The sequence below is a fragment of the Polyodon spathula genome, chromosome 19 (assembly GCF_017654505.1).
Source record: "Polyodon spathula isolate WHYD16114869_AA chromosome 19, ASM1765450v1, whole genome shotgun sequence".
NCBI lineage: Eukaryota > Metazoa > Chordata > Actinopteri > Acipenseriformes > Polyodontidae > Polyodon > Polyodon spathula.
Genome location: NC_054552.1, coordinates 30,956,166 through 30,979,740, shown reverse-complemented (window position 1 = coordinate 30,979,740; position 23,575 = coordinate 30,956,166). Strand labels below are relative to the sequence as shown.

Here is a 23,575-nt window from a genome sequence, read left to right as displayed (position 1 = left end):
GGGTTTTCAGTTGTGTAAAGAAAGCTTGGGATTTGGACACTGGAGGTAGCCTTTACCTAGCTTTCTGTTGCCAGGATAAAACATTGGTTACAATGCAGAATGCATATCAAATGTGTAAAGCATGTCTATGATGTCAGATGCTGAATAAATGCTTTTATTTGCAAAATCTTTACAAGTATAGTAATTCAGAAAAATCCGGTCACATTCTTGATAACAGATGTTTTTCAAAGGCATTTGAAAGCTGAAATCATGTTGATGGTAAATAATAAATTACAAAGGGGCAAACATTTTACATTGCAAGTTATAAGGTTGCTGCATTAAAGTAAGCTAATGTGATAAAGTAGGCATTTATGCCGTAAGTATTGGCTTTGCTATGTTCATCACATTACATCATACAAGACTGGCTAGAGCATTTTGGAAATTTGAGTTAGCTAGTATTAAATATCCTGTTTAAATGCGTCACTCTCCAATGAGCCTGTTCATGAGAATGTAATGTATTCAGGAGCTTCAATGCCATTGTGCACGGTCAGAGCGCCAGGCTTCTCTAATGCAAAACAAGGGTGTACGTAGTGCAGAAAGTGACACTTGTATGTGTAGATATGCTGTGAAAGCTCTGTGTTAAAAAACGCAAGTTTCCCTGTTTCGTAGTCTAGAGACACTCCAATGCGCTTCGGGTGCATTGTAATTCGGATATCTGGAGTTGATCCATTGTGCAAAAATTCATATTTGTGCCTGGGGGAGGGGGGGGATATAAATAAGTGGCAATATAGACCATTGTGTGCTTTCCAACTGATGTCACAAAGCAGGATCCAGGAAGCTGACCTGTCAGGTAGTTTTAGTAAAGTAACCATTTAGACTAATTTCACAACATGTAATCTGGTATGGTATCTAGTTTATTCAATATGTAACAATAGTTCACTTTTAGTGTGCCCATATGTTTACTGGTTTAATAGTCTGTGGCAGTCTTGCTTCTTGTGGCTTACCTTGATGGTGTCGTGACGTGCCTCATGCACCAGGAGGTGTTGTTTGCACCAAGGTATCCATTTCTCTGTGTGTCTTCGTATGCCACCCCGATCCGGTATTCTGTCTGTTCTTCCACTTCTAATTCCCAATAATGCTTCCCTCTAATTGGTATTAGCTCTCCCATTATGGCCACACATCTGCAAAAAAATTAATATGTTTCCAGGAAGAATTGTCACATATCCCTGGCCTCTGATTAATCGAGCTAATGAAGGCTATACTCTTGCACCTGATTGATTCATTTGTATTCCAGCTACTGTGAATGGTCATGTAATTTGTCTTTATGCACTGTTATGAATGTGTTTACTTGTGTTACTGAAATAGCTTTTTTTGTTTTTAACAGTAATATTAAACAATTATTGTGGGTGGGATAGTAAAATAGGTCGCTTGTCTTGCCGTCCTGGAGCCAGTGCCATTGTCATGAGCACTAAATTCACCAAAATTAGAAAAATAAAGAAGAAACAATATACTGTCTGAGATCTATAATGATTGTTACCTTTGAGCTAGCCTACCTGGAGAACGCGTTATCACTGAAGGTGATGTCATTTAATTCTGTATATTCATCCCCATAGAACATGAATGTAAATCCGTCCTCTGAAATGGCAAGGGAGGAGTGTGCAGTTTCCTCATTCAGATGGAACAAGGTGCCTGGGATTTGAAGGTACAAAAGACAAGAGTGTAAGATGGGAATTTGTACCTGCAGGTGACGGCCAAAAATGAAATATTTAGGGTATTTTGAGAACGCAGCAAACTAAATGCTAGCTTAATGGTTACTCGATGGTGTGTTACGAGCGTCTTTAACCAAACGGGCTGTCGAGCAATCTTTCCAAACCTTTCTTCTAGTCCTAGCATGCACCATGCAATAAGCTGTGTTTGAAATAATTTAGTTTGAAATATCAGATCATTAAAAGCAGACAGCAGCCAAGTCTACCAATTGGCAAACAACCAAGGGAAGAAAGTGCATAGCATTGGGCTACTGTAATGCAGATCTGTTTTACATACAGAAGTACAGTATTTAGTAAAGCAAAAAAAAAAAAAATCACCTGTTGTATAAATGATGACAGAGTCACTTCTTTCACTGGGTCCACCTATATTAACAGCTCTTACATAGATTAGGTAGCTCTGTCCTGACAGCAACTGAATTATTGATTCATATGTAGGGATTCCAACTATGGATCTGAAAGATTGGAAAATTAATTGCTTATGTACCAAAGATGAAGAAAAAATGAACATGTAAACATGCTGACCGGTGGAGCCATGCTGCACCAGTTCTATAAATAGAATTACTGCAATCTGATATTACAGCTATGCTCTGAATGCATTCCTGTCCACATAAGAACTAAAAGTGATCTCCAAAAACACCCCGAAGCATGGTGGCTAGCAGCTCAGCAGGAGAGGGGATTCATTAGAATGTTTCACTTAAAGGAGCACACATTTCAAACAACACTGCTGGTACCGAATGACTTCCTGTACTCCAGTCTGGGTGCAATCAGACCATGCAGGCTGGAGCACAGGAAACGGTTCGGTACCAAGAAGCAGCACTAATACTGACGTACTGTATTTGAAAAATCAGGTTCCAGAAGTGAAAAAAAAAAAAAAAGCAAAGAATCAAAATATCTTTGGCACAATTAAATCATAATTTGCATTTTTTTTAAAGGGAAGAAACTACATTTTATCTTGGTTATGACTTGAGATGATTACTGTATATATCCCAGTTCCAGTAATAACTCTGCCTGGGATTATTTGCGACAGAGTGGAGTATTCTTGCAATTGTAAAACTCTATTAAAAAGGCAGCTGCATGTACTTTATTGCACGTCCGGTCACCGTATTGTTTCTTTATTGCTTTTTTAGTACTTTCAATACATACTCTGTGACAGCTGTCTCGCTCCTCTCTCTGCTTATTTCGCAGAGTTCCACTGTGTAAGTGTCCACTGGGTTTGTATTACCCGACTCCCAGCGAATTAATGCTGCGCTCAGACAGCTTCTGCACACTTTCTTCTTGATAACCGGAGGTGACGGCAATAGAGAGAAACAAGCGCACCAGCCATTATAAGAACAAACAAAACAATAACGATAAAAAGTTCAAAGATTAATTTACTAAGGGGGTTTCTTTGAGAACAGAGCAGTAAATCTATTGCTATTTTCATGACATGGTAAAAAACCAACATAATGCATGCTCTTACGTTGTTGAGAGTTGGAGTAAAAATAAAACAATGTAACCTGTGAAGCACTGAACTATCTTAAAAAACACGTACCAGTCATGTAGACTGCTCTTTCACTGGCAGGGCTGATGCCAGTGGTGTTCAATGCAGTCACCCAGAACTCGTACTGTGTGTTCGGAACTAAATTCAACACAGTGCAGTATGTTTCTTTCACCTTAACCATCGATGCTGGGAATAAATACAAATGTTCCCATCATATCACATTTTAAACCGTTATTTATATATTTATTATATCCAGACTGGGTTTGCAATGGAAAAGCCAGAGGAGGAAAGCACAATTCCATCAATACTATTTCAGTATATCACAACAATAATGCCCCCTGCCCATGGCTTCCCGATGGTAAGCCTCTACACTTATCTGCCTTGAAAGGCCAACGAATGTAGTAATGTTGTCTAGTGTAAGCTTTAATGAATAATCTGTTGCAGGAGTTTCCCGACTGAGGATCTGTTCTTTACAGCTAACCCGTACCAGTATTGTACAGGATCTGGGATGAAAAAAAGAAACACAAGTGTTACCGTCTTGCTCTTCATTCTCTTCTGCTGTGGTGCCTTCCAGCACAGGATTGTAATAAAGCTCATAATACTCCACAGTGTCGTCCGAGAACAAGCTCCAGCACACCCGCACTGAAGTACTGGTGGCTGAATTCGGAGTCTGGGGGTTTATCACTGGAGCAGATGGGGCTGTAAAGTGAGAGAACTTTTTTAATTAACCACGTGTGGCACCTTTTATTAACAATAAGCACAGTTGCTTTTCTTTGTGTAACACAATTAGCTGCTCGAACCCTGCTAGAATACATGGCGTGGAATATTAGCTCATTGGTGACTGGTAACATCGAAACACTTTTTGCACTGAGGTGTGGTGTGTAATCCTGAAATAGTTTCAGAATGGTTTGTAAAATGAGTTTGTTAACCAGTTGATGCTGTTGCAGCTGTGGTTACTCAAGAAACGATTTCATTCTGCCCAGGGGCTATCAGTGTTCTTACAAGGGACAGTCTGTTCCAGTTCCCTACAACAAGATTTCTGGTGTTCATGTACATATCTCTTTAAGAAAGCATGCCTGATTTTAGCAAAGTGCAATGTGCATATCTATACCATCAATATGAAATATGGATGGTGTGTTTGAGCAATCCTTGATATGAAATGTAATTACTTTGATGAATTTACTCAGAAATGCTGGAAAATTGTTATGAATGGCACAACTAATGAAGATTGAATCGAAGGAACCGATGTGAAGCTTTAATCTTTCAGAGGAGCTCTGAATTAAACGTCTTCTGACGGCTTGTCACATTAAACATTGTATTGCAAATAATTTCTTGTGGAATGCAGAAAGAACACCCCTGGCATTGAATTTCTGCAAAAGCTGCCAGCTTGGCTGTTTAGATCTTGCTGTGCTTGCTGCTGGAGGGATAAGAACGTGACTCTTCACAGACTCTCAACACTAGAGGAACGTTTACTAAGTCATACAAGGTCAAGGCCGTTTCTCCCATCGGATTCACAAACACCCTGACAGCAGACAAAGGAGAGGGGCTGGTCACTCATTACTGTTCAAATTACTTCACACCTGACTTCAGCTTTAGCAATTACAGGGATATACATTTGGAATTAGTCAGATGAACTGCAATGTTAGGCTGGTGTCACTAGTTCAGGAAAGTCACCAGATTCTTGCTGTAGCTCATACTGTGGAAAGTGCAAAGCTTAGGGACATATTTAACTCCTACTGTTTTTAAACAAGAATAACAATGTTAAGGGTTAGAAAATGAGAAGAAAATACTTTGAGTGTTTAAGAGAAGTCGGATTATATTACTCAGCTGTTTGGTTCTAGTTTTGTAAAATGGCCAGCGTTTTATAACCCTATAAAAAGGAATAAATTAGTAAAGACTGGAGTAAACGCTTTGAACATATGGTCCGTACTGACTTCAATTTAACCCAGTAGGGCAGTCTTTGGGGCAGACATGATGTGCATAATAGTGCTTCTGATCTGAAAAAAAAAAACGTCCATACAGTTAATCATTCTACCAGGTGAAGGTAAATTAAAGCTAACCTGGAACAATGTTAATGGAATCCATCATCTGCCTGACATCAGAAAAATCAATAGCATCATTTTCAAATTCCAAGGATGCTGATAACTTGAGGTCTGGATCGGAGGCAGTGTATTCTTCTGTCCTATTATTTTTTAAATATACAATTGTTAGACCTAACACAACACAAGTGCACTGCACAACATGCAAAGACAGAGATTCAGCATGCTATAGTGTAAAATCAATTTACAAAACACAGAATCCTACCCAAGTAAAAAGCTGATTAAAAAGATCAATTCCTACGGTTATCACATAAAGCACAATATCAGAATAAAACACACACACACACACATAAATGTTAATGCTTTTATCAGGCTTTACGGTCTTTAAGTTAAGGATGAATTATGCTGGCAGGACAACTCTCATCTTAGTAACAGAATCAAACAGCCCTTTGATCCAGTCAACTTACATGCACTGTAGAATTTCTTATGAGGGTTTCTGGCCCTTGTTATGCTTGTCTGTTTCCATCAGTAACAAGCAGGGAGCTGTATAAATGCCTTATCATTTCATGTCTGTGTTATGTTATGATGTTAATAGTAATAGGAAGAAGAGCCTAAAGTAAATTGCATAGACAAGAATGCCCTTCTGTTACCTCTCAACAGTGGGTACAGCAACCTGTAACCAGAAAAGCAAACTAATTGGTTAAATTATTACTGGGAGTAGTGCAGCTTTCAGTCCTGGCGGGACCTCAGGTCTTGCCTTATCTTGTCGCTGCTGTATGTTAACATATAGAGTATGCCACTGGAAATCACACTGGAATCTCATGGTCTCTAATGTATAAATATATGTCCTGTTCTCATGTATACTCAATGAAGGAGTTTCTTCTTCAGCTTGACAAAAATAATTCAGGACTGAAAGGGTTAAGTAAATATCAATTACATTTTACTGTTAAGCGAATGCAAAAGCAAAAAGGGGATCAAGTCAGAGGTCTTATTTCTTATTGGTGCATGTCCAGTAGGCCATGCTCATATGCTTTGAGCATCTCCGAAGTCACATCAGTAACCCGTTTCTAGTTGGCGCTACTGTTTGGCTCAGTTGCATGGCTACAAACTTTGACCTTTACCCAACATCCACACACAAGCACCCACCTTGGTTAGGCCTCCCAGATGTCCTATGTTTGAAGCAAGCACCAAATGAGCTGCAAGAATTCTGATTTACAATACTGTAGACACTTATCAAATCCGTTCTTTGTAATGTAATTCTTACAAACCACGTGGAATTTGAACATTGAAGACACATCTACGATAACTAAGTTCAATTCACCCACAGATTTGAATAAGAACAAATGCTTCAATCATCATATAAGTTACTGCCTGTTATTATTGTTATACAAACAGGAGTACAAACTTTTCAACAGCAACATACTTCTATACCTGAAGGAAGGCAAGTTTGTCTTCATTTCTGCAAATCTCCTGAGCAGCTTCTAACAGATCCTTTGAAATATCCAGGGTTTTCCCACAGTTCACCAGCTGGCTATACAATTTCTCCAGTTTTTGTTTTTTTTCGTCCTCCAGTCCCGAGGTTTTTTACTCATATCTCTGGGTGAGTGTCTGAATGACCTCATTATAATGCTGCTCCAAGTTCTGTTGTCTCCCAAAATTTTCCTGAAGGAGCATAAGAGTTTCATATAATTCACCAAGCACAGCCAGGACAAGGGCTTCAGTAGCTACTAAGAAATACCGTGCATTTCAATGAAATCTACTAATACATAATACTTAATAACATCAATTCTAGAAATACTAAAAGTAAATAAATACAATTAGTAACTTGCATACAGAAAGTAAAAATAATAATAAAAAAAATATATAATAATAATAAGTAAAATAATATTGCAATTAGTTATTACCTCAACAGTGATGAAAATCTCTTCCAAGTGGCTTGCAAAATTTTCCATTTGGGCTATCTGTTCTTCTAACTTGCACATAGTTTTATGAATTTCAACCTAAAAAAAATGAAGAGCACAAAAAGTGTATACAACACAGCATTAATAGCATACAATACTCTCCATCAGTAGTATGACACAAAATAAATATGGGTCTAATTTTAGTTTCGTCCAAGTTTCTTTTTAGTCCTTCTAAGAAATCTGTGTCCAAATACTGGAGGAATAAATAAAACCTCACCTTAGTGTCTTCTGCGGCGATTGACAGTTTAGTGACTTGATGATCCTTGTGAGTCCCGAACACCTTGTCAAAGGCTCTGATTGCGATTCTACACTCCATGCAGAATACATCTCTCCACCTGCCTGTGCTCCTGGCTGCTCCTCCTCCACGTCATGCGTGTGCTCGCTCGCTGTAAACCAGTCTTCAGGGTTGTCCGTATCCATGGTAACATCTTCTTGGGTTTTTGCAAAGAAGCCGACAAACTCCCCAATATGAGTATCTCCACGGGAAGCCTTCATCGGCTGTGAAACTTCCTCCTTCCACTCCTCCTCCTCGAAAGCCTCTTCACTATATTGTCTTACTCCAACGTGCTGCTCGTGTGATTGGGGCTCGACCTCCTTTGAGTGATAACAAGGCTGGTGAGTTTCCATCGAACCGCCTTCATCGACCGCAGGTGTTTTATGAATGCTGCCTCTCTTCTCCCCAGCACCTCTGTCCTTGGGTTCACCCTTGACAGGCTCTTCACCCCAAGTCTTGAAGTTTTGGATGGCAGGCTCCTGTTTCTGCGTAACCATCACAAAGGGTTCCTGGGTTTGAAACCCCATTTCCATATCCTCCTTGTCGTCCCAGATCCCGTACTGCCTTGTCATCTCGCTCACTTCGGCTGTGTAAAGATCATACTCTTCCTCCTCCATTCTCGGGCGGCTTTCGTTGGATTCCTCCATCGCTTCAAACTGCTCATCCTCTGTCCTGCTGGAAGGCAGCTCCTCGGTGAAGATATCCAGTCTTTCCTGTGACTCGTAGAGGTCCATGTTGTAGAAGCTGAGCCCTTCAGGCCCTATGTCTAGGTGTGCTGTGGGGACCTGTGTTTCTGCAGAGGCCTTACTCAGGGTCCCCTCATCTGTGCTGAACAAATACTCTTTGGTGGTCTCATCCAGCATCACTGGGAAGGAACTGGGAGGGATGGCTTCCACGTCTTCGTCTGACATGATGATAAATACCCCAGATCAGGAGCGATGTCAACACAAGTAGTTTTTTCCTCAGTCCTGACTGAGTCCTGAATATAAAGTGTTGTTTTAAATTTATGTACCTGCACGCACAGCAGAGGGAAGTACAGTATAGAGAGGGTATACAACCATTCAAAAGTAAAATCTATGTGTCAGGGAAGGAATAAACACAGAGGGGTGGAAAAGAGGAAGGTAAGTCATCATGAACCCAAACATTAAATCTACCTGCAGGCTGGGGTCATTTCTAGCATTTAAAATGAGTTTAAATATATAAAACTACTTATTCAGTTATAAAGTAAATGACATTCTGCAAAACACTGTACTGCACACACTAATTCAATCTTACCCACAAAACGTTCTCTGCAGTTTTACTGTTATTTTGGGTTGCAACTTGGATGCTTAGAGGATATAACTCTTATGATACTATTGTATATACATGGCCATATGCTATTTTACAATGAAGGAAATGAAGACTCACAGGCCCATTATTTGTAACCATTAAATTAGAGTCTTTTGAGTTTTCTTTAGCTCTAGGTTTCAAAGTAAACATTTGCAGTTGGTCATGCATGTACTATTAAATCATACGGTTTTCAGCAATGTTCCTGTTTAGCTAAATCACCCTTTAAAGTTTAAACCATATACAATCAATAATAGCTCAAATGTATCATACACGAAACTTCACTTTACCTTATAATGAAGACGCTGGTTTTGCAGCCAGCCCCCTGAACATTTGCAGTCAGCACAGTTGAAGGACTATTTAAAGTAAACTTAGCTCGAGACCTCCTCTCCCTTGCAATTCCTGATGTGGCAGCAGTAAATGACAGCTGCTGACAGATATAGAGGCAGCTCTCGATATCATCAGCCAAACCTTGCTTCTCTACACTATTCTCAGCTATCACTGACCATAATGTCACACTTCGAGAGTCCTGCAAACGGCTGGTGGAAAAATATTGGAAACAAAGGTTTACAAAGTAATAGAAGAAATGCATGGCACCGAAATCACACAGAGATAGGGGCACAAAGTATTGTGTCTAGCACCGATCCTGCCAGCTTCCAGCTATTTATTAAGCAAAATACTTTTATTAAATAAACAGCTGGGGATCTGAATGCTGCTTATATGTTTATATAATCTATTACTGTTCCATTTGAATACTAATACTGCGATTACTACTACTAATAATAATAATCTTATTGTTTGTACCAGAATTACATGTTCTTTTGTTTTACCTGACTGTATAATAACAGTGAATTTTTAAATAGTGTCATGGTGAGTTTTTTACAATATATTTCGTGCCAGTGAACTGATTGTTTTTTTAAAAGCTTGTCATATGCAGTGTAATTTGTCTGGTATCTTGCAGTTATGCAGACAGGTGTTGCAGTTAGAAACCAGTGGGTACGATAAGGTATATGTATATATTTTGTAAAAGCAACAACGGCATTTTTTTTTCTTAATTAATAGTAGGATTGTGTTGTCCTGCTTTTAACAATGTGCTTGCACTAAAACCCTACAGAAAAAAAAAACTATTCTACAGGATTTGTGTCCATTTTTCTTCAGAAAATTATTTACAAGGGAAATCTATTAATATTCTATAGAAATCTGACTAAAGAAATTATATTGCAACATGCTGCTATCTATTACCTATAACTGCTGTACACTGCAGACGGCATCCTAATTGATTCAACGAATAGCTAGCAGGTGTTTGGTATGACTAAACTGATATTGCTGTTCAAGTTTAGCTTTGTTTAAAACGAAACAGAAATTGTGGATGAAAAAAAAAATTCTGGTCACACGGTTAATGAGTCATGGGGGGGGGGGGGAACCGGTAGAGCTCTGACGTCATAGTAATGGAGGCCTGTGTAAACAGAAGGAATACTGATGTTCTCCTTTGAGGAAAAAACACAACAAAACAACTTCCTCTCTCGTTTTCGGTAAATGATGACAATGGACTGCGAACGAGTGGACAGTCTAGACGGCTGGGTAGCCATCAGACCCAACGTCTTTGAAGAAAACGAGAAGTTCAAGTTAGGCTTTATCGTGGAGTGGAATGTAATCGAAAGCAAGTTTGCTGTCACTTGTCATAATCGGACGCTGCAGAGGCAGCAGAAAAAGAGCGAGCTCTCAGGACTGGACACGCAAACCAGCTGGGCCGGACTGTTTTCGGTTTGTGATTTAAAAAACGTTCACAGGCAGTTGACCGGTGTCAACGACGTGCTGCAGCAATGTTTCCCCAGCCTGAGCGAGTTTGAAGGAGGAAATATTTGGGATGTTTTATTCCTGACCAGGGCAGCTGGTAACAGCGCAGAAAACCCAGTCAGGGACTTGGACTCACCCTGCAGGCAATTGGAGAAATACTTCAACGCAGCTATTGATGTCTGCGGTGGGAAAATCGTGCTGGACTGTCTGTTTGCGCAGGATGACAGGGACGTGGAGGAATACTTCGAGAACCTCCACGAGTTTAAACAGAAGAGTTTGGAGGAGCAGGTGGCGAGAACTAAAGAAGATCTGAGACAGGTAAGTAAGCCCACGAGAGAGACTCCGCAGTTCTCTAATATCATTTGCATATCATTAGTTACACATAATGTCATCACGGATAATACGAATTTGTATGATCATCTAACCGTGTGTACAGGAAATTAATACAATAATAATAAAATATATATATGCTTTTAGATGTTTAAAAAAGTGTGTAACAAGAAGTTACAATTTCAGTTGTGTTGTCTTCACACTGGTATAGATGTTGCTTCAGAACACCTGTTTTTTTTGTTTTTTGTTTTTTGTTTTTTTTCCAATGTTCCTTCCTGCTGTTCCTCCCCAGGCCTCCTGTGTGCTCTACCAGTATCCTGTAATTAAAAAAAAAAAGTATTGTGTTAAGTTAGTTTGTTTTAAAAAAAAAAAAAAAAAAAAAAAAAAAAAAACTAAATGTTTGAAGTATTAAAAGTTCTTCTCTTGCAGATAATCCGTTGCCATAAAACTGCTGACAAGATGGTTGCCCTGTTAAAGATTTATGAAGAAGAAGATAAGGCTTACCAGGAATTAGTTACCGTGGCAACACAGTTTTACCAGTACCTGCTGCAACCCTTCAGAGACATGAGGGAACTAGCAATGCTGTATAAAATGGAGATCCTGGTAAAAACTACTGTTAATACTGAGTGAATACTGCAACATTTAATTAATGTAGTGCAAACCAGGGATCAAACAGTGGTTGCTTTATCACCAGATATAGTGTATTCAAGGACTGCTTATTAATCTCGAGTACTGTGTTTACTATGAGGCTGGATAGTAACCTGAAATACTTGCACAGTGGATTTTAAACGCACATAAAGTGAGCAAGTATCCATCATGTTTTTTTTTTTTTTGCCCCCCCCCCCCTTTTTTTTTTTAAATTGTCAATACTGAAATATCTATATCTCCTTTTGATTTTAACCAGTGACCTATGGGAACAAGATCTATAGGAGTCATTATTGCGGATAGTTGTTCTGTATAGAAATTGTAACAATATGTTTAGAAATTAAAACTAATGGGTGATCCACGCTCTTTCAGAAATCCTTGGAATTTGATGACCTGGGTCCAAAAAGAATAGGAGCTCTGCAGAAGGAAGCTGACGAGTGGAGGAAACGAGCCGAGGATGCTGTCTGCTCTATTCAGGACATCACTGCCAACTACTTTGTAGAAACCTCTAAGGCACTTGCAGGTATAAAATATGACCTGATGTCACAAGGCAGCATCACTTTTCAGCTGTGTAATTCAGTTTCATTTTTGCTACTGAAACAGTAGCGAAGCTCGCGTACTGATCAAAACATTAGGCTATACGGTCGGTGCGCAAAATCCTTCCAGAAAAAGTCTTTCTTTTTTAGAATCCAGTCATCATTTCAGATTTTATTCAGAGTTATTTACAGAGCTGGCTAATCCAAGTGGATAATGTTTCTCCCCAGTCGATTCACTTTATTTATTTAAGTCAGTGCCACACTTCACAAATGTTCTTTAAGACTGTCAAATATATATATATATATATATATTATATATATATATATATATATATATATATATATATATATTATTGGACAGCATTACTCTGAAAGTTTTTTGTATATGTGCCAGTTCTTAAAAAAGCTCTCAGGCAAATGCATAGTCCCTAGTGTGGACTGGTTTGCAATCTGCGTTATAAGCTTTTCTAAGTTGGAAAAGATGAAAATAAGTGTACAGCTACAATAAGGATGTGTTTATTTTTTCTTTTTTAGCCCAGGTGAAGGTACAGCGCCCCATAACGTTTTTTTGTAATGGTTGATAATTCTTACTAAATAAGCCCATGTTGAACATATGGTTCGCGTCATCTCTTGTGTAAAGTGTCTTAATGTAAAGTGCCTTCTTACTGTCTGTAGGGATGCACAAGCAGATGGTTGAGGATAAGAAGAGGTTTGGCCAGGCGTCCTGGGCCTCTGCTGCCCCCAGACTGGAAAAGGTGAAATTCATGTTGGCCAAGGAGACGTTGCAGCACATGAGAGCCAAGGACATGTGCCTGAACCGCAAGAAAGCAGACATCAAGAATAGTGTAAGGACACAACTGGTAAACGCAATGCCAGAGTGAGCATGAGTTTGAATTACATGCGTCAGTTCTTCCAGCTATGAAACATGAAAATAATGCACCTGACTAGGGCTGTACTGAGTGCGCAGATATCTTAAAAAGATAATTTGACAGATTTAATGTTGGGCATAGTGTTCTTTAACCTGTCTGGAATTGACAGGAGTTGCATGAAGTCACCAGGAAATAAACCTTTTCATTTGCGATTTTTAAAAAGGTGTTATGAAGTTAGCCTTGCCTGCAGTATTTCTCAACGTGTGCTTTTGCTGTCCCAGATGGAAAGTCTTGCTGATCAAAAGGACAGCATGGAGACCGTCGATAAATTGGAAATGCAGTATTACGAGGCACAGCTGGAGTTATATGACGTGAAGTTTGAGATTTTGAAGAATGAAGAGATGCTGTTACTGGCTCAGTTAGACACTGTACGGAGACAGATTAAAGGTAATAAAAGCCGTTATACTGAAACAAAACGGGTCTAAAAAAGGATTACTTGAAAAGGCTGCAGTAAACTTGGTTTGGTAGTCGGAATAATTCCTTTTACAATTATTTCCAGGCAGCTGGTTTGCATGGTCTCACAATGTAATCTGTTTTTTGGAAAATGCTAAGTGCAAACTGTAATTGCAGTTTCTGGGCATGCAATTAGTAGTTTGCTGTTATGTGCCTGGTTTAATATATTGTGTAGTGGTGAACTGTTTAAACAGTGTTTAATTTATTCAGTTGATGAGATCTCGCTGGTGTTGCAGAGATGAAAGAGGAGGTTGTGTATTATGACACATGTGAGAATCTGGATGAGCTGCTCACAGCTGAGCAGACTGGGGGACTGAGAGACACAACCTCGTCGGAAATGAAGACTCTGCATCAACGCCTTCAGCAGCTGGAGGCCCAGAGAGGAGGCATCTGCTCAAAGAGGGCCTATCTAAGGAACAAGAAGGTACTGCAAACACTTGGCTAGGAAATCTGCACAAATTAATAAACTGAGCTTCAGTACAGTAGAGAAGCGCTTAGACCAGGGGCTTCTCTCAACAAAAAAAACAAAAACAAACAGAAGCAGGGCAACTATGTGACTGCTAACACATGAGCGTGTTACCTTCACATTGGGGCATGTTTTGTTTAGTTTTATTTATTCCAGTCTTTAAATAACTCCATATTCAACCATTAAGTGCCAAATTAATTTTTCATTTTGAAAAAAATCAGAACACAAGCTGTATTTTATGTAATTTGATACATTGCATTTAGACTTAACATTTGCGGTTAACAAAATTAGAGTAAGTAACAGTATTGCTAAAACGAGAAAATTAAAATAACACATAGATGCCAGTTAAAATTCTCCAAAATATTACAAAGTAGACTGTCATCCAATGAGGCCAATGGTACTTAATGGGTTAATGTTTTTTATGAATAAAAAAAAAAAAAATATGATTAGAATTATAGTTTAGTTATATTGTTTGGCTTTCTCCTTTTAAAGAAAATAATTGAGCAATGGGACTTATTTCTAGTTTTTTGTGTTGGAAATCTGAAAGGAAGCATAATAGGAACGTGTGCTGGTTGCTGGAGTCACAGTGAAGCTTTCTTTGTTAAAGGATCAGTGTGTGGAGGCCCATCAGCTCAAGCACAGGCAGGCAAAAGACAGCACAGTGCGCTTCCAACAGCACCACAGCATTCAGATGGTGAGTAGCTGCTGAACACAGGTAGGGACTGGCAATGCCCGCTAATGCTGCCACTGCAGAGCTGCTTCGAGTGATTCTGTTTATTCTGTGTTCTAGAAAAGAGAGCAGAATAGGAACGAGGACAGGAAGAAGAAGGAGTGGGTGGACCAGGAACGGCAGAAGACATTGCATAGACTGAAGGCCTTTAGAGAGGTGACTGCATCTTTTAATGTGTGCAGCGTTTTAAGATCGAAAATAAACTGTATAGTAATTAGAAATATGTAAATACTCAAATAGTATACAAGGCATTCCAGTGATAGATTTTAAATTCACTTTTATATATTTTTTGTATTTTATTTATATGCATTGTAGTTCACCTGCAAATCTTATTTGATAGCCTGTTTCTGAAATTGATTTAAAAACTCTTACTACTCTTTGTACATATGCAGCCAGCTTCCCAAGTCATTCTTGTTAATCGTGGAATGAAAATTCTTACCCTTCAAATACCCTTGATACCCTTCAAAACAGTACTACTCAAATTGCAACTGTTCACAGTCTAGTCCATGCACATGGCATATTCTAACTCTTGTTCCTTATTCCCTTTGCCCTGTTTCAGAAATGCCCAGCAAGTCTTGTGTTAAAGGCACCCTGTTCCCAAGCAGCAGCCACAAAAATCACAAAGAAACCCAAGAAAAACAAGGGTGGCCAGAATAAGCAGAATGACATCCCCGTTCAGATCTTCCTCCCACCCGGCTCTCCTCCCCAGCCAGGAGAGAGTGAGAGGGTGCCGAGCCAAGCCTCTCCTCCTCTCTCTCCCCCTCCTCCTCCTCCCCCCCTCCCTCCGCCGCCCCCACTCCCTCCTGCTCTCTCCACACCCTCACACCTACAGCCCGACGGGCCTCGACCCCTCATCTGTGAAAGACCGCAAGCGCCCGACTCGGCGAGAAATTCTCTGAAACAAAACATAGGTAAAATATCAATATTCATGATACAGACACCTGGAATGTGGCAGAAGATATTTAAATTGCACATGTCTTATTACCAAGTGTGTCTGTAATTGTGCTCTGCTCACATTTTGTTTTCTGTGACAAAAGTGCTTCTTAACTGGTAATGAATTAGGAGGCTATTTGTCATTCCTGCATTCTTAGATTGAAGTTATCACTTAGACATTATCCTCACCATTTAAAAAATATTATGCTTCAGTAAAATCAACTCTTAAGCGAGTGTTAATCACAGCTTTAAAATCAATTTTGTTAAATCTGCCCCCCCCCCAAAGGTTCAATGGATGAGGTTTTGGCCTCTTTGAAGCGAGGCCAGATCTTACTGAGGAAAGTAGAGCAGCCTGACCAAGCAGCCACCAACAGACCTGCAGACATCCGAGACAGCATCTTATCAGCCATCAGACACGGAGTCGCTCTGAAGAAGATAAAGCATGTGCCTAACGGGGACACAAACAAGCAGTCAGGGAACGAGCTGGAGCGCAGTATCAAAGCAGCCATGCAGAGGATGAAAAAAGTTTCCTCCAATTCGGACGACGTGGACAGAGGGGACTGCCAGTCAGGAGAGTGGGACAGCTAGGCACCCAGCTGCCCAGGACTGACAGACTGACAGACAGGAATCACGAGGAATTGCTATTGTGAGAAGAACGAGTTGGTGAATTTATTTTTTCTTCTTTTTCTTTTCTTTTTTTTTTATTCCACAAATTTCTCTGGCTTGAAACATCTACTTGACCTTTTTGTTTTGAAGTGTCATTTAATATGTCTTTTTAAAACTGATACCAGAGCACTGGAAATGTGATTTTCTGGGATGTTAGACAAAAATGTCGAGGTGTAACATATAAACCCACATACATTCAAAGGTAAAACACCTGGCTGGGCTTTATTATTATAAAATGCTTGATGCAAGTATAGTCAAATATTTGTTTATGTAGCTAATACATAAAGTGAACGGTGCATTTGTGCGCACTGCCAAATAAACTACAGAAATGTAGACATCAGTTATGGGAAAAAACATATAAACAAGGCTATGATTTATATTTATATGAAGTAGTTTATTTAATGCTCCAAGAATCAAGCATTATAAAAAGCTAGAACTGACACATAAAACAAGTGTATGAGTGACTCGTCAGACACTTGCAATTGAAGAAGATCAATAGCCACACATCTTGCACTGATAGAGCCGTGCACTTTTTTGTTTTTTAAATGGTTGCATTTTCAACCATTTATAAAAAGTGCCTTGAATGCCTTCTATGCTGCTGAATTAATGACTGAGTAGAAGTTATGCATTTGAATAGTTCAGTTGTAAAGGAAGAAAAAAAAGACCTATCAAGTCTTTGCTGTCCCTTCTTTGGGGTTTGCTGCTTTGCATGGCCTCAGAACCCCCTCGGATAGAGATGTCGTGCTTGTGTTGACAGGCTCATATGCAGTGGAAGATGATTCAGAGCACGGCCACTACATTCTTTTTTGTTTTTCAGATATTCTTTGTTTTTAAGCAAGTTCTTGTTCACAACTTAACAGGCTAGCACATGACTCAAAACCTTCGAACACCAGTAATGAAATTGTTTAAATAGAAGTCCCATTGATTTAGGCAGGCCGTACCACTGTTGCAAATGTCCAGCTTTCTGTAAGCAGCCTTGTTTATTGGAATTGCCATCCTGTGGGTGCAGAAACTACAGCAGTTATTTATTTCTAAATATAAAACTATCCCTTAAGCATGCCTGCAATTGAAACCATTCAGCACAGGTATTTATTTGTAGCTTCTAACAGAACACCAAAGCCATGAACCTAATGTAAACAACAGGATTATTCTTTGATTTATCTACAGGCCCCCCATATTACATTGTATGGTAATGCTTGCAGATGGCTGGTTTAGAACCTGTGTTATGTAAGTGAATGGAACTTGATTTTCTTCATCTGTTTATTGTCTAAGCACTGTATTTAAGTTGAGTGGTAACGTGTTACAGGAATACCTTTTTGAGTGTAACAAGATATAATAACACCGTGGTCATACTGTCAATAAATACGAAGTTGTTATTTAACATGACAGATATCCTGACATTGCTTTGAAGGCCACATGCATATATTTTATATAATATATTCTCTATATATTATTATTGTCAAGCTGGGTAGCAAATGAGTTCTTGCCCATATGTTAGTACACGTTTTAAATATTATTTAATAACTCCAATAAACAAACCTTATCAAAAGACATTTGCACCCTTTACAGTAAATCGACTACAGTTTATTTACAGTAGACTCAGACCGGATCCTATTCCAGTCAGTCCAGAGTACTGATCATAATTTATACCATACTAAAAATGACTTGTCTTTATGTTATGTTTAATGCATTATATTTCATCACACATCTGTAATAAATTTGAATCAAACCCGGAATTGTGGTGTTTGATTTCATAATTGTAGGTCAGCTGGATTTCAGAGTCTACTGTACTCATCTTTTCTGATTATTTAATTGCTCATTGGTATTGTACCGATTTGTATCACATGTTTATTCTATTGCAGGGGTGGCCAATCCTGGTCCTGGAGATCCACAATCCTGCAGGTTTTCTGGGTCTCTTTAACTCATCAATGGCCAAAGACCTAGGAAACATGTTAGTGTTGACCAGTTAAGAAAACAATTGGGTGGAACAAAAACCAGAAGACCCTGCAGATCTCCAGGACCAGGATTGGCCACCCCGCTATTGTATTGAAAAGAGGTAGATTCTTCTCTAAACAATGTCTAGCTGTGACCACAAGAGGGTGCCTGGAGGTTGCTGAAGCAGTGATGAACAATAGAGCATTCACTTCACAAGGTAAGAAAGCGTTTTTTCAATTTATAACGCCAGGTTTAAAATTATATAAAGTGTTGTGCAAGCAGAATATTGACTTTACTAGACCTCGATGCAGCCAAAACATGATTATTTGTTTATTTAGCAGACGCCTTTATCCAAGGTGACTTGCAGATATTAGGGTTTGTCAACTATGCATCAGCTGCAGAGTTATTTACAACAACATCTCACCGTGAAAGACAGAGCACAAGGAGGTTAAGTGACTTGCTCTGGGTCACACAGTGAGTTAGTGAGTGAGCTGGAATTTGAACCAGGGACCTCCTTGTTACAAGTCCTTTTCTTTAACCACTGGTCCACACTGCCTCCTATAATATGATAAACATTTTATTAAAATAACAAATGTAATAGATTTACAGTGATGCATTGGTGTGGTCTTTCCTGATGTACATTGCAATACATTGGAACAGCCTTAAAGGGACAGGGACTGATCTACCATCTTCTGTCCCCTTTGTGAGTTGATGAGAAGTGTGCTGCAGTAGTCAGCGGGTGTAGAATTTCATCTTGTGCACTAAATGCATTAAAAATGTAAAATCGCCACTACGATTTTAACATGTCCTTATTTCTAAGAAAACATGACCTCATGTAACATAGTTAGTTACCATGCTAAAAAATAACAAGCTCTCTAAAAATATCATGTTGAGGCAGGTTGCGGTCATAAATTATTGAGGTTAATAGTTCTTATTCTTTTAAAACAGTCAGTGATACAGTAATTATTAGTTTAGCACGGTTTTATAACACTTTGCATACATAATGTCCCTTTTGGCCTGGTGGCAGATTTTATTTCACTGTCATTACACATTTGCAAAAGCTTTGTGCCTTGGGCAATGTGAGGGACACCTCTAGAAAAAGGACCCTAAGCACAGATCAAACCATTAAAGCAAATAGAAATCCCAGCAACCAGGGTTGCCATGGAAACAGAACTGCTCTGTGGTGGTAGCCTACAGTAACATCTCTGCAACACATTCTTAATTATATTTTACCAACTCACCCACTCAACACAATGACAGACTGTGCAGGTTTGACAGAGCTCTGTACTACCGGACTAACCTAGAAATTTTTTATTTTTTTTCGTTCTCCTTGTGCGCGTCAATTGCCATTTGTAGTAGAAATACCTGTGCTTTTCCTGCGTTTGCAGAATTGTTTTCCATTTAACTTTTTGTTGGGTAAAATGATTTGAAATGATTGATGTGGTACGCAGAGTGCTGTGTTGGAGATGGTGCAACTCACTCTTCCCCCTAGAGGGTCTCAACTGAGGTCGAGTCATGAACAGGTCAAGGTTGCATGGTGGCTCTTAGCTGAATTTCATACCACAGGCAGTTCTGACAGCAATGCATGGGAATGGATAAGGTGCTGTATACCCATTCATCAATAGAGGGGTCAGGTACTAGAGTTAAGAACAGGGACCCCACACATCACCCCTAGCCTGTCCAGTTACCAGATCCCCACTCTCTACTGCTGCTGACCCCACAGGGTAAAACTGAGCAGCGTCTCCAGGCAAGGTGACCACAATCTGTGTGTGTGCGCTCGCACACACACACACCATGCAATAAAATGTGTCAGTTTGACTTAGGGGCAGGAGTCTCAGGGCACGCACACAAACATCTTTACATTATCCTGTAAGTCTATAATATTGCTTATGTGCTGTGGAAGTGAAATCAATAGTCAGACTAAGTGGAGATCAAGTTTCCAAGGCAACATGCTTTTCTATTACAGGCATTTAAACAGGAAATAAAGAAGCACTACATTTCTCTGCAGTGAGCAGTAGCAAGAAAGACAGAACACAAGAGTCAGTCTCTCTTCCTAATTTCTGGTTCAGTTGAAAATAGCTTAATTGAAGGGGATGCCAGCCCCATTCTTCTAAGCTCTGGGAGTATTCCTGTAATCAGGATTAGTGCAGCTATTCTGGACACACCCAGCTTGATTTCATGATATAAAATCATTCTGGGATCATTAGATCTAGCTGGTGAACGAGGTTCTATTACTGTCAAGGCTCAGTTGCAAGCTGGCAAGGTTCATGACAGCTGTTTTCAGAGCATACTGTTGGATTGATGCTGCACATTTGAATTCAATAATTTTAATCCTCGCTGTTCAGAGAGAATTTCACTAATTAAAAGAACAGGTCCGCAGTGGTGAAACTTCTCACGTAGAAAAGAAAAAGAAACAAGACGCCAACTTTTAATGAAACTATATTTTAACAATAACTAAGTCTATATGATACAGTAAAATCAGATATAAATCACAAAGTTACATAAGGGTTCCTTTTCATAAGGGAGGAAGGAAAAGGTTTTCAGTGTACTCAAGTTGTAGTGTGAGAGAAGACCCAGATAAACAGTCAACACTTAAACTGATTTCAGCGCTTGGAGGAGATGCGGATATATTCATATTTGGGACAGCAGGATGATAAAGTGGTCCATCTGTAGTAAACACTAGCTTCATCGTGTCAGAAATAGATTTGAAACGGGATACAAAATGTACATTTACAAGCAAAGTAGTGTTTCCCACAAATGTAACACCTACAATGAGTATTCTTTCCAGTTTACCCAACTGTATTATTCTCATCATTACTAAGACACAGGCTAATCATGTAGGATATACTATCCCACTGTAGATATAGTAGATAGTTTTAATGTTCATCATTTTCAGGGAGCAGTAGGATTTTACATGTGGGAGAAAACATTCTGTGCTGCCTTTCGCTGTGAACTGAACAAAGATAAATCCTTCAAAACATGTTATAGTTGCAAACTAAGCAATAGTTAACAGTAAGCAACCCAGCTACCCAGGGCCAACCATGTTTGATATTTAAAGAATGGTCCTCAATGATAAGGCTATGCATTTGTTCTTAGGTCAGTTTTAACCAGCTCTATTCAACTGCAGGCACCGGCATCAAAAGTGGTTTCAGTTAACAACCAACCTTCATTAGCAGGACTGATCAAGGTCCCTGGCTTCTGTTTTTCCATTGATAAAGTTTGAAACTCTAAAGTCCAGCATTAAGACAAAAAAAAAAAAAAAAAGAGGAAAGAAGCACATTCTTTACAGGTTAAAACTACTCATTAAAATAAATAATTGCAGTAAAATTCTTCATCATCAGTGAATGCAAAGCCCTTCCGGTGCATTGCGCGCACACCTTCATCCAGTCCCGGGACCTCTTATTGGGTCGCTTTGCTTTTAACACAGACCCCCATGTTAATTAAAACAGGCCCAGCCATTCCTGTCTTATGCACATACAATCCTGCAAAATGTGCTTTCAAAGCACCTGTGATCATTAACCACGGCATCCTGACAACTTCCACCCCCTTTCATTTCAAAGAAACTGCCACTACGCATGTCTGTGAAACTCGTTCTAAGTCTCTGATCTAAAACAGTAGGCATAATAATAGCTTCCAGAGAGTTCATGAAGGCATCAGTATTCAAATGTGTATGTCCCTGTACCTATTGTTTTTATTTATCAATGGCTTCTCTATTGTAAGGGGTTATTCAGCCTAACCTACTATTGCATGAAAGAGCCAACTTCCCAATGTTTAACATACCTTTGTCAAGGAAAAGTGTATTTGAAAAAAAAAAAAAAAAACACTGGAGATATGCTTCGGATGCCATGGTAACTACAATCTACAGTCTATCTAAATCTATGAATGTGCTTGTGATGTCATTTACTACATAGTTAATGATGTACTTTTATTTTCTATTTAAACCTTCAGGCATGGTATTGAGTCTATTTATCCTTATATTTTCCTAATATATAGCTCAAAATTGCTAATGACCTTCTATTAAAAAAACTAAGGAACCAGAATATAAAATTGTCGCTATATAATATAGTATCTCAACTCTGTACATACATATATTTCCTCTGACCCATCATAATCCGTTAAGCATTTGGGAGCTTTAGGCATAAAATGTGTGCTGCCTTCAAACAAAATAAAAAATATTCTGCATCTAACAGGCAACGAGAAAAATATCAAAAGATCTCTTTGCTTAGTATTAGAAAACGCTGTCGTTCTCCTGGAAGAGAGGGTATTTTTCCAGTACTGAGGCACTTTGCAACACTGTGCAGTTAATGTATGTGCATATCATAGTAGAAACTGTCTTAGAGCTCACCTGAGATCATAAACATATAAACTGCTGCCAATGACTTAGAATTGACCTCGTTTTCTCCTAACAATATCCAACACCGTGATATTCACTCAGAGCAGTCCACCAGAAAGAGGTTCCTGTGGGGGCCGGTTATAATCTTGGTTCTCATTGTTGCTCCAGCCCTTACAAAGAAAAAAATATCTAATTTTTCTCCCCCCCCTTGCAACTTAACTGCATATACCTTGAAGCATCCCAGATTCATCAGACATAATCTGCCACCACCAGTTCGTCGCACCCCAAAGACTTCAGCAAGCAGCACGTTAGTTTCAAACACAATGAACTCAGAACTTCTACACAAGAAGATGCACACAAGTGAAACATTCTAGTCCTACGTTTTGTTTTGTCTTGTGAAACACAGGTGGGAAGCAGTGTCACCAAAAACTGCAGGCCCTGAATGGTTTGTTTTGCTTCCGAAATCCTGATTGGCTCGTGGCTTGTCAGTTATCTACTCCCAGTTTGGACAGCCCTTGTCTGAACTCGTGCAGTTCATCAATCTTTCCGTCTAGAACATCCATGAACCGCTTGAGCTCTGACTTCAGCATGCTCTGTTTGAGCTCGCTCTCGCCAATGTCCGCTTGCAGCGTTTCCATTCTCTTTCCCATCTCTTCATTTTTCAATTCAGCCGTCTACAACAACAACAACACAAAGCAAATAATAACAATATACAGCAGCTTAGGACTTGACATTTACACACAGTGAATTGCATTGCCAACTATTTTTTTTATGAAATCTTCATGTCAGCGACAGTACCCTGATATAATTAGTCACCGGTCAAATGAATCATAATTCTCATTTCCTTTGTGTTTTCAATAACAAAGCACCTTGCAAGATGCTGAATTCTAAACATGTAAACACAAGAACCCTGTAATATTTGTAGGTTCAAAGAATGACCCAAGTATAAATCAGCAGTGTTGCCAGAAGAGGCAAGAACCAAGCCACACAAATCTAC

General features: G+C 39.2%; 3 protein-coding genes across 4 annotated transcripts in view; 1 reads left to right on the top strand and 2 right to left on the bottom strand.

Annotated features, from left to right (window-relative positions):
* Positions 1 to 386: 386 nt before the first annotated feature.
* LOC121294550 (fibronectin type III and SPRY domain-containing protein 2-like) lies at positions 387 to 2,279 on the bottom strand. The gene is made up of 4 exons (XM_041218336.1): positions 2,268 to 2,279; positions 1,533 to 1,771; positions 984 to 1,160; positions 387 to 732 (listed from the first exon to the last, which is right to left on the bottom strand). Exons 1-4 carry the CDS (start codon positions 2,277 to 2,279, stop codon positions 480 to 482), a joined length of 681 nt encoding a protein of 226 aa, XP_041074270.1. The 3' UTR covers positions 387 to 479.
* Positions 2,280 to 10,259: 7,980 nt separating this feature from the next.
* Positions 10,260 to 18,046, top strand: LOC121294797 (WASP homolog-associated protein with actin, membranes and microtubules-like). Of its 2 annotated transcripts, none has more exons than XM_041218885.1 (10): positions 10,260 to 10,940; positions 11,382 to 11,555; positions 11,970 to 12,120; positions 12,809 to 12,978; positions 13,284 to 13,449; positions 13,752 to 13,939; positions 14,589 to 14,675; positions 14,772 to 14,867; positions 15,271 to 15,622; positions 15,931 to 18,046. In XM_041218885.1, the coding sequence occupies exons 1-10, from the start codon at positions 10,362 to 10,364 to the stop codon at positions 16,230 to 16,232; spliced, it is 2,265 nt and encodes a 754-aa protein (XP_041074819.1). In that variant the 5' UTR covers positions 10,260 to 10,361; the 3' UTR covers positions 16,233 to 18,046. The 2 variants fall into 2 exon arrangements, with proteins under 2 accessions (XP_041074819.1, XP_041074818.1); XM_041218884.1 differs by having other exon boundaries at positions 12,809 to 12,993.
* A 2,375-nt stretch (positions 18,047 to 20,421) lies between these two features.
* The window catches only part of LOC121294803 (homer protein homolog 2-like), a 33,713-nt gene continuing 30,559 nt past the window's right edge, over positions 20,422 to 23,575 (bottom strand). Inside the window, exon 9 of the mRNA XM_041218898.1 lies at positions 20,422 to 23,252. Coding sequence (XP_041074832.1) covers positions 23,064 to 23,252 — 189 coding nt within the window. The 3' untranslated portion in view covers positions 20,422 to 23,063. The remainder of the gene's footprint in view (positions 23,253 to 23,575) is intronic.

What these genes read in the sequence shown, in the direction of transcription:
- LOC121294797 (XM_041218884.1), top strand. Translation starts at nt 10,362, where the DNA reads ATGATGACAATGGACTGCGAACGAGTGGACAGTCTAGACGGCTGGGTA. An exon ending in AACCTCTAAGGCACTTGCAG is followed by an intron (nt 12,121 to 12,808) that starts GTATAAAATATG and finishes TACTGTCTGTAG; the next exon opens with GGATGCACAAGCAGATGGTT. An exon ending in AGCACCACAGCATTCAGATG is followed by an intron (nt 14,676 to 14,771) that starts GTGAGTAGCTGC and finishes TCTGTGTTCTAG; the next exon opens with AAAAGAGAGCAGAATAGGAA.
- LOC121294550 (XM_041218336.1), bottom strand. An exon ending in AGTGATAACGCGTTCTCCAG is followed by an intron (nt 1,161 to 1,532) that starts GTAGGCTAGCTC and finishes ATTTTTTTGCAG; the next exon opens with ATGTGTGGCCATAATGGGAG. An exon ending in CACGTCACGACACCATCAAG is followed by an intron (nt 733 to 983) that starts GTAAGCCACAAG and finishes CCCCTCCCCCAG; the next exon opens with GCACAAATATGAATTTTTGC.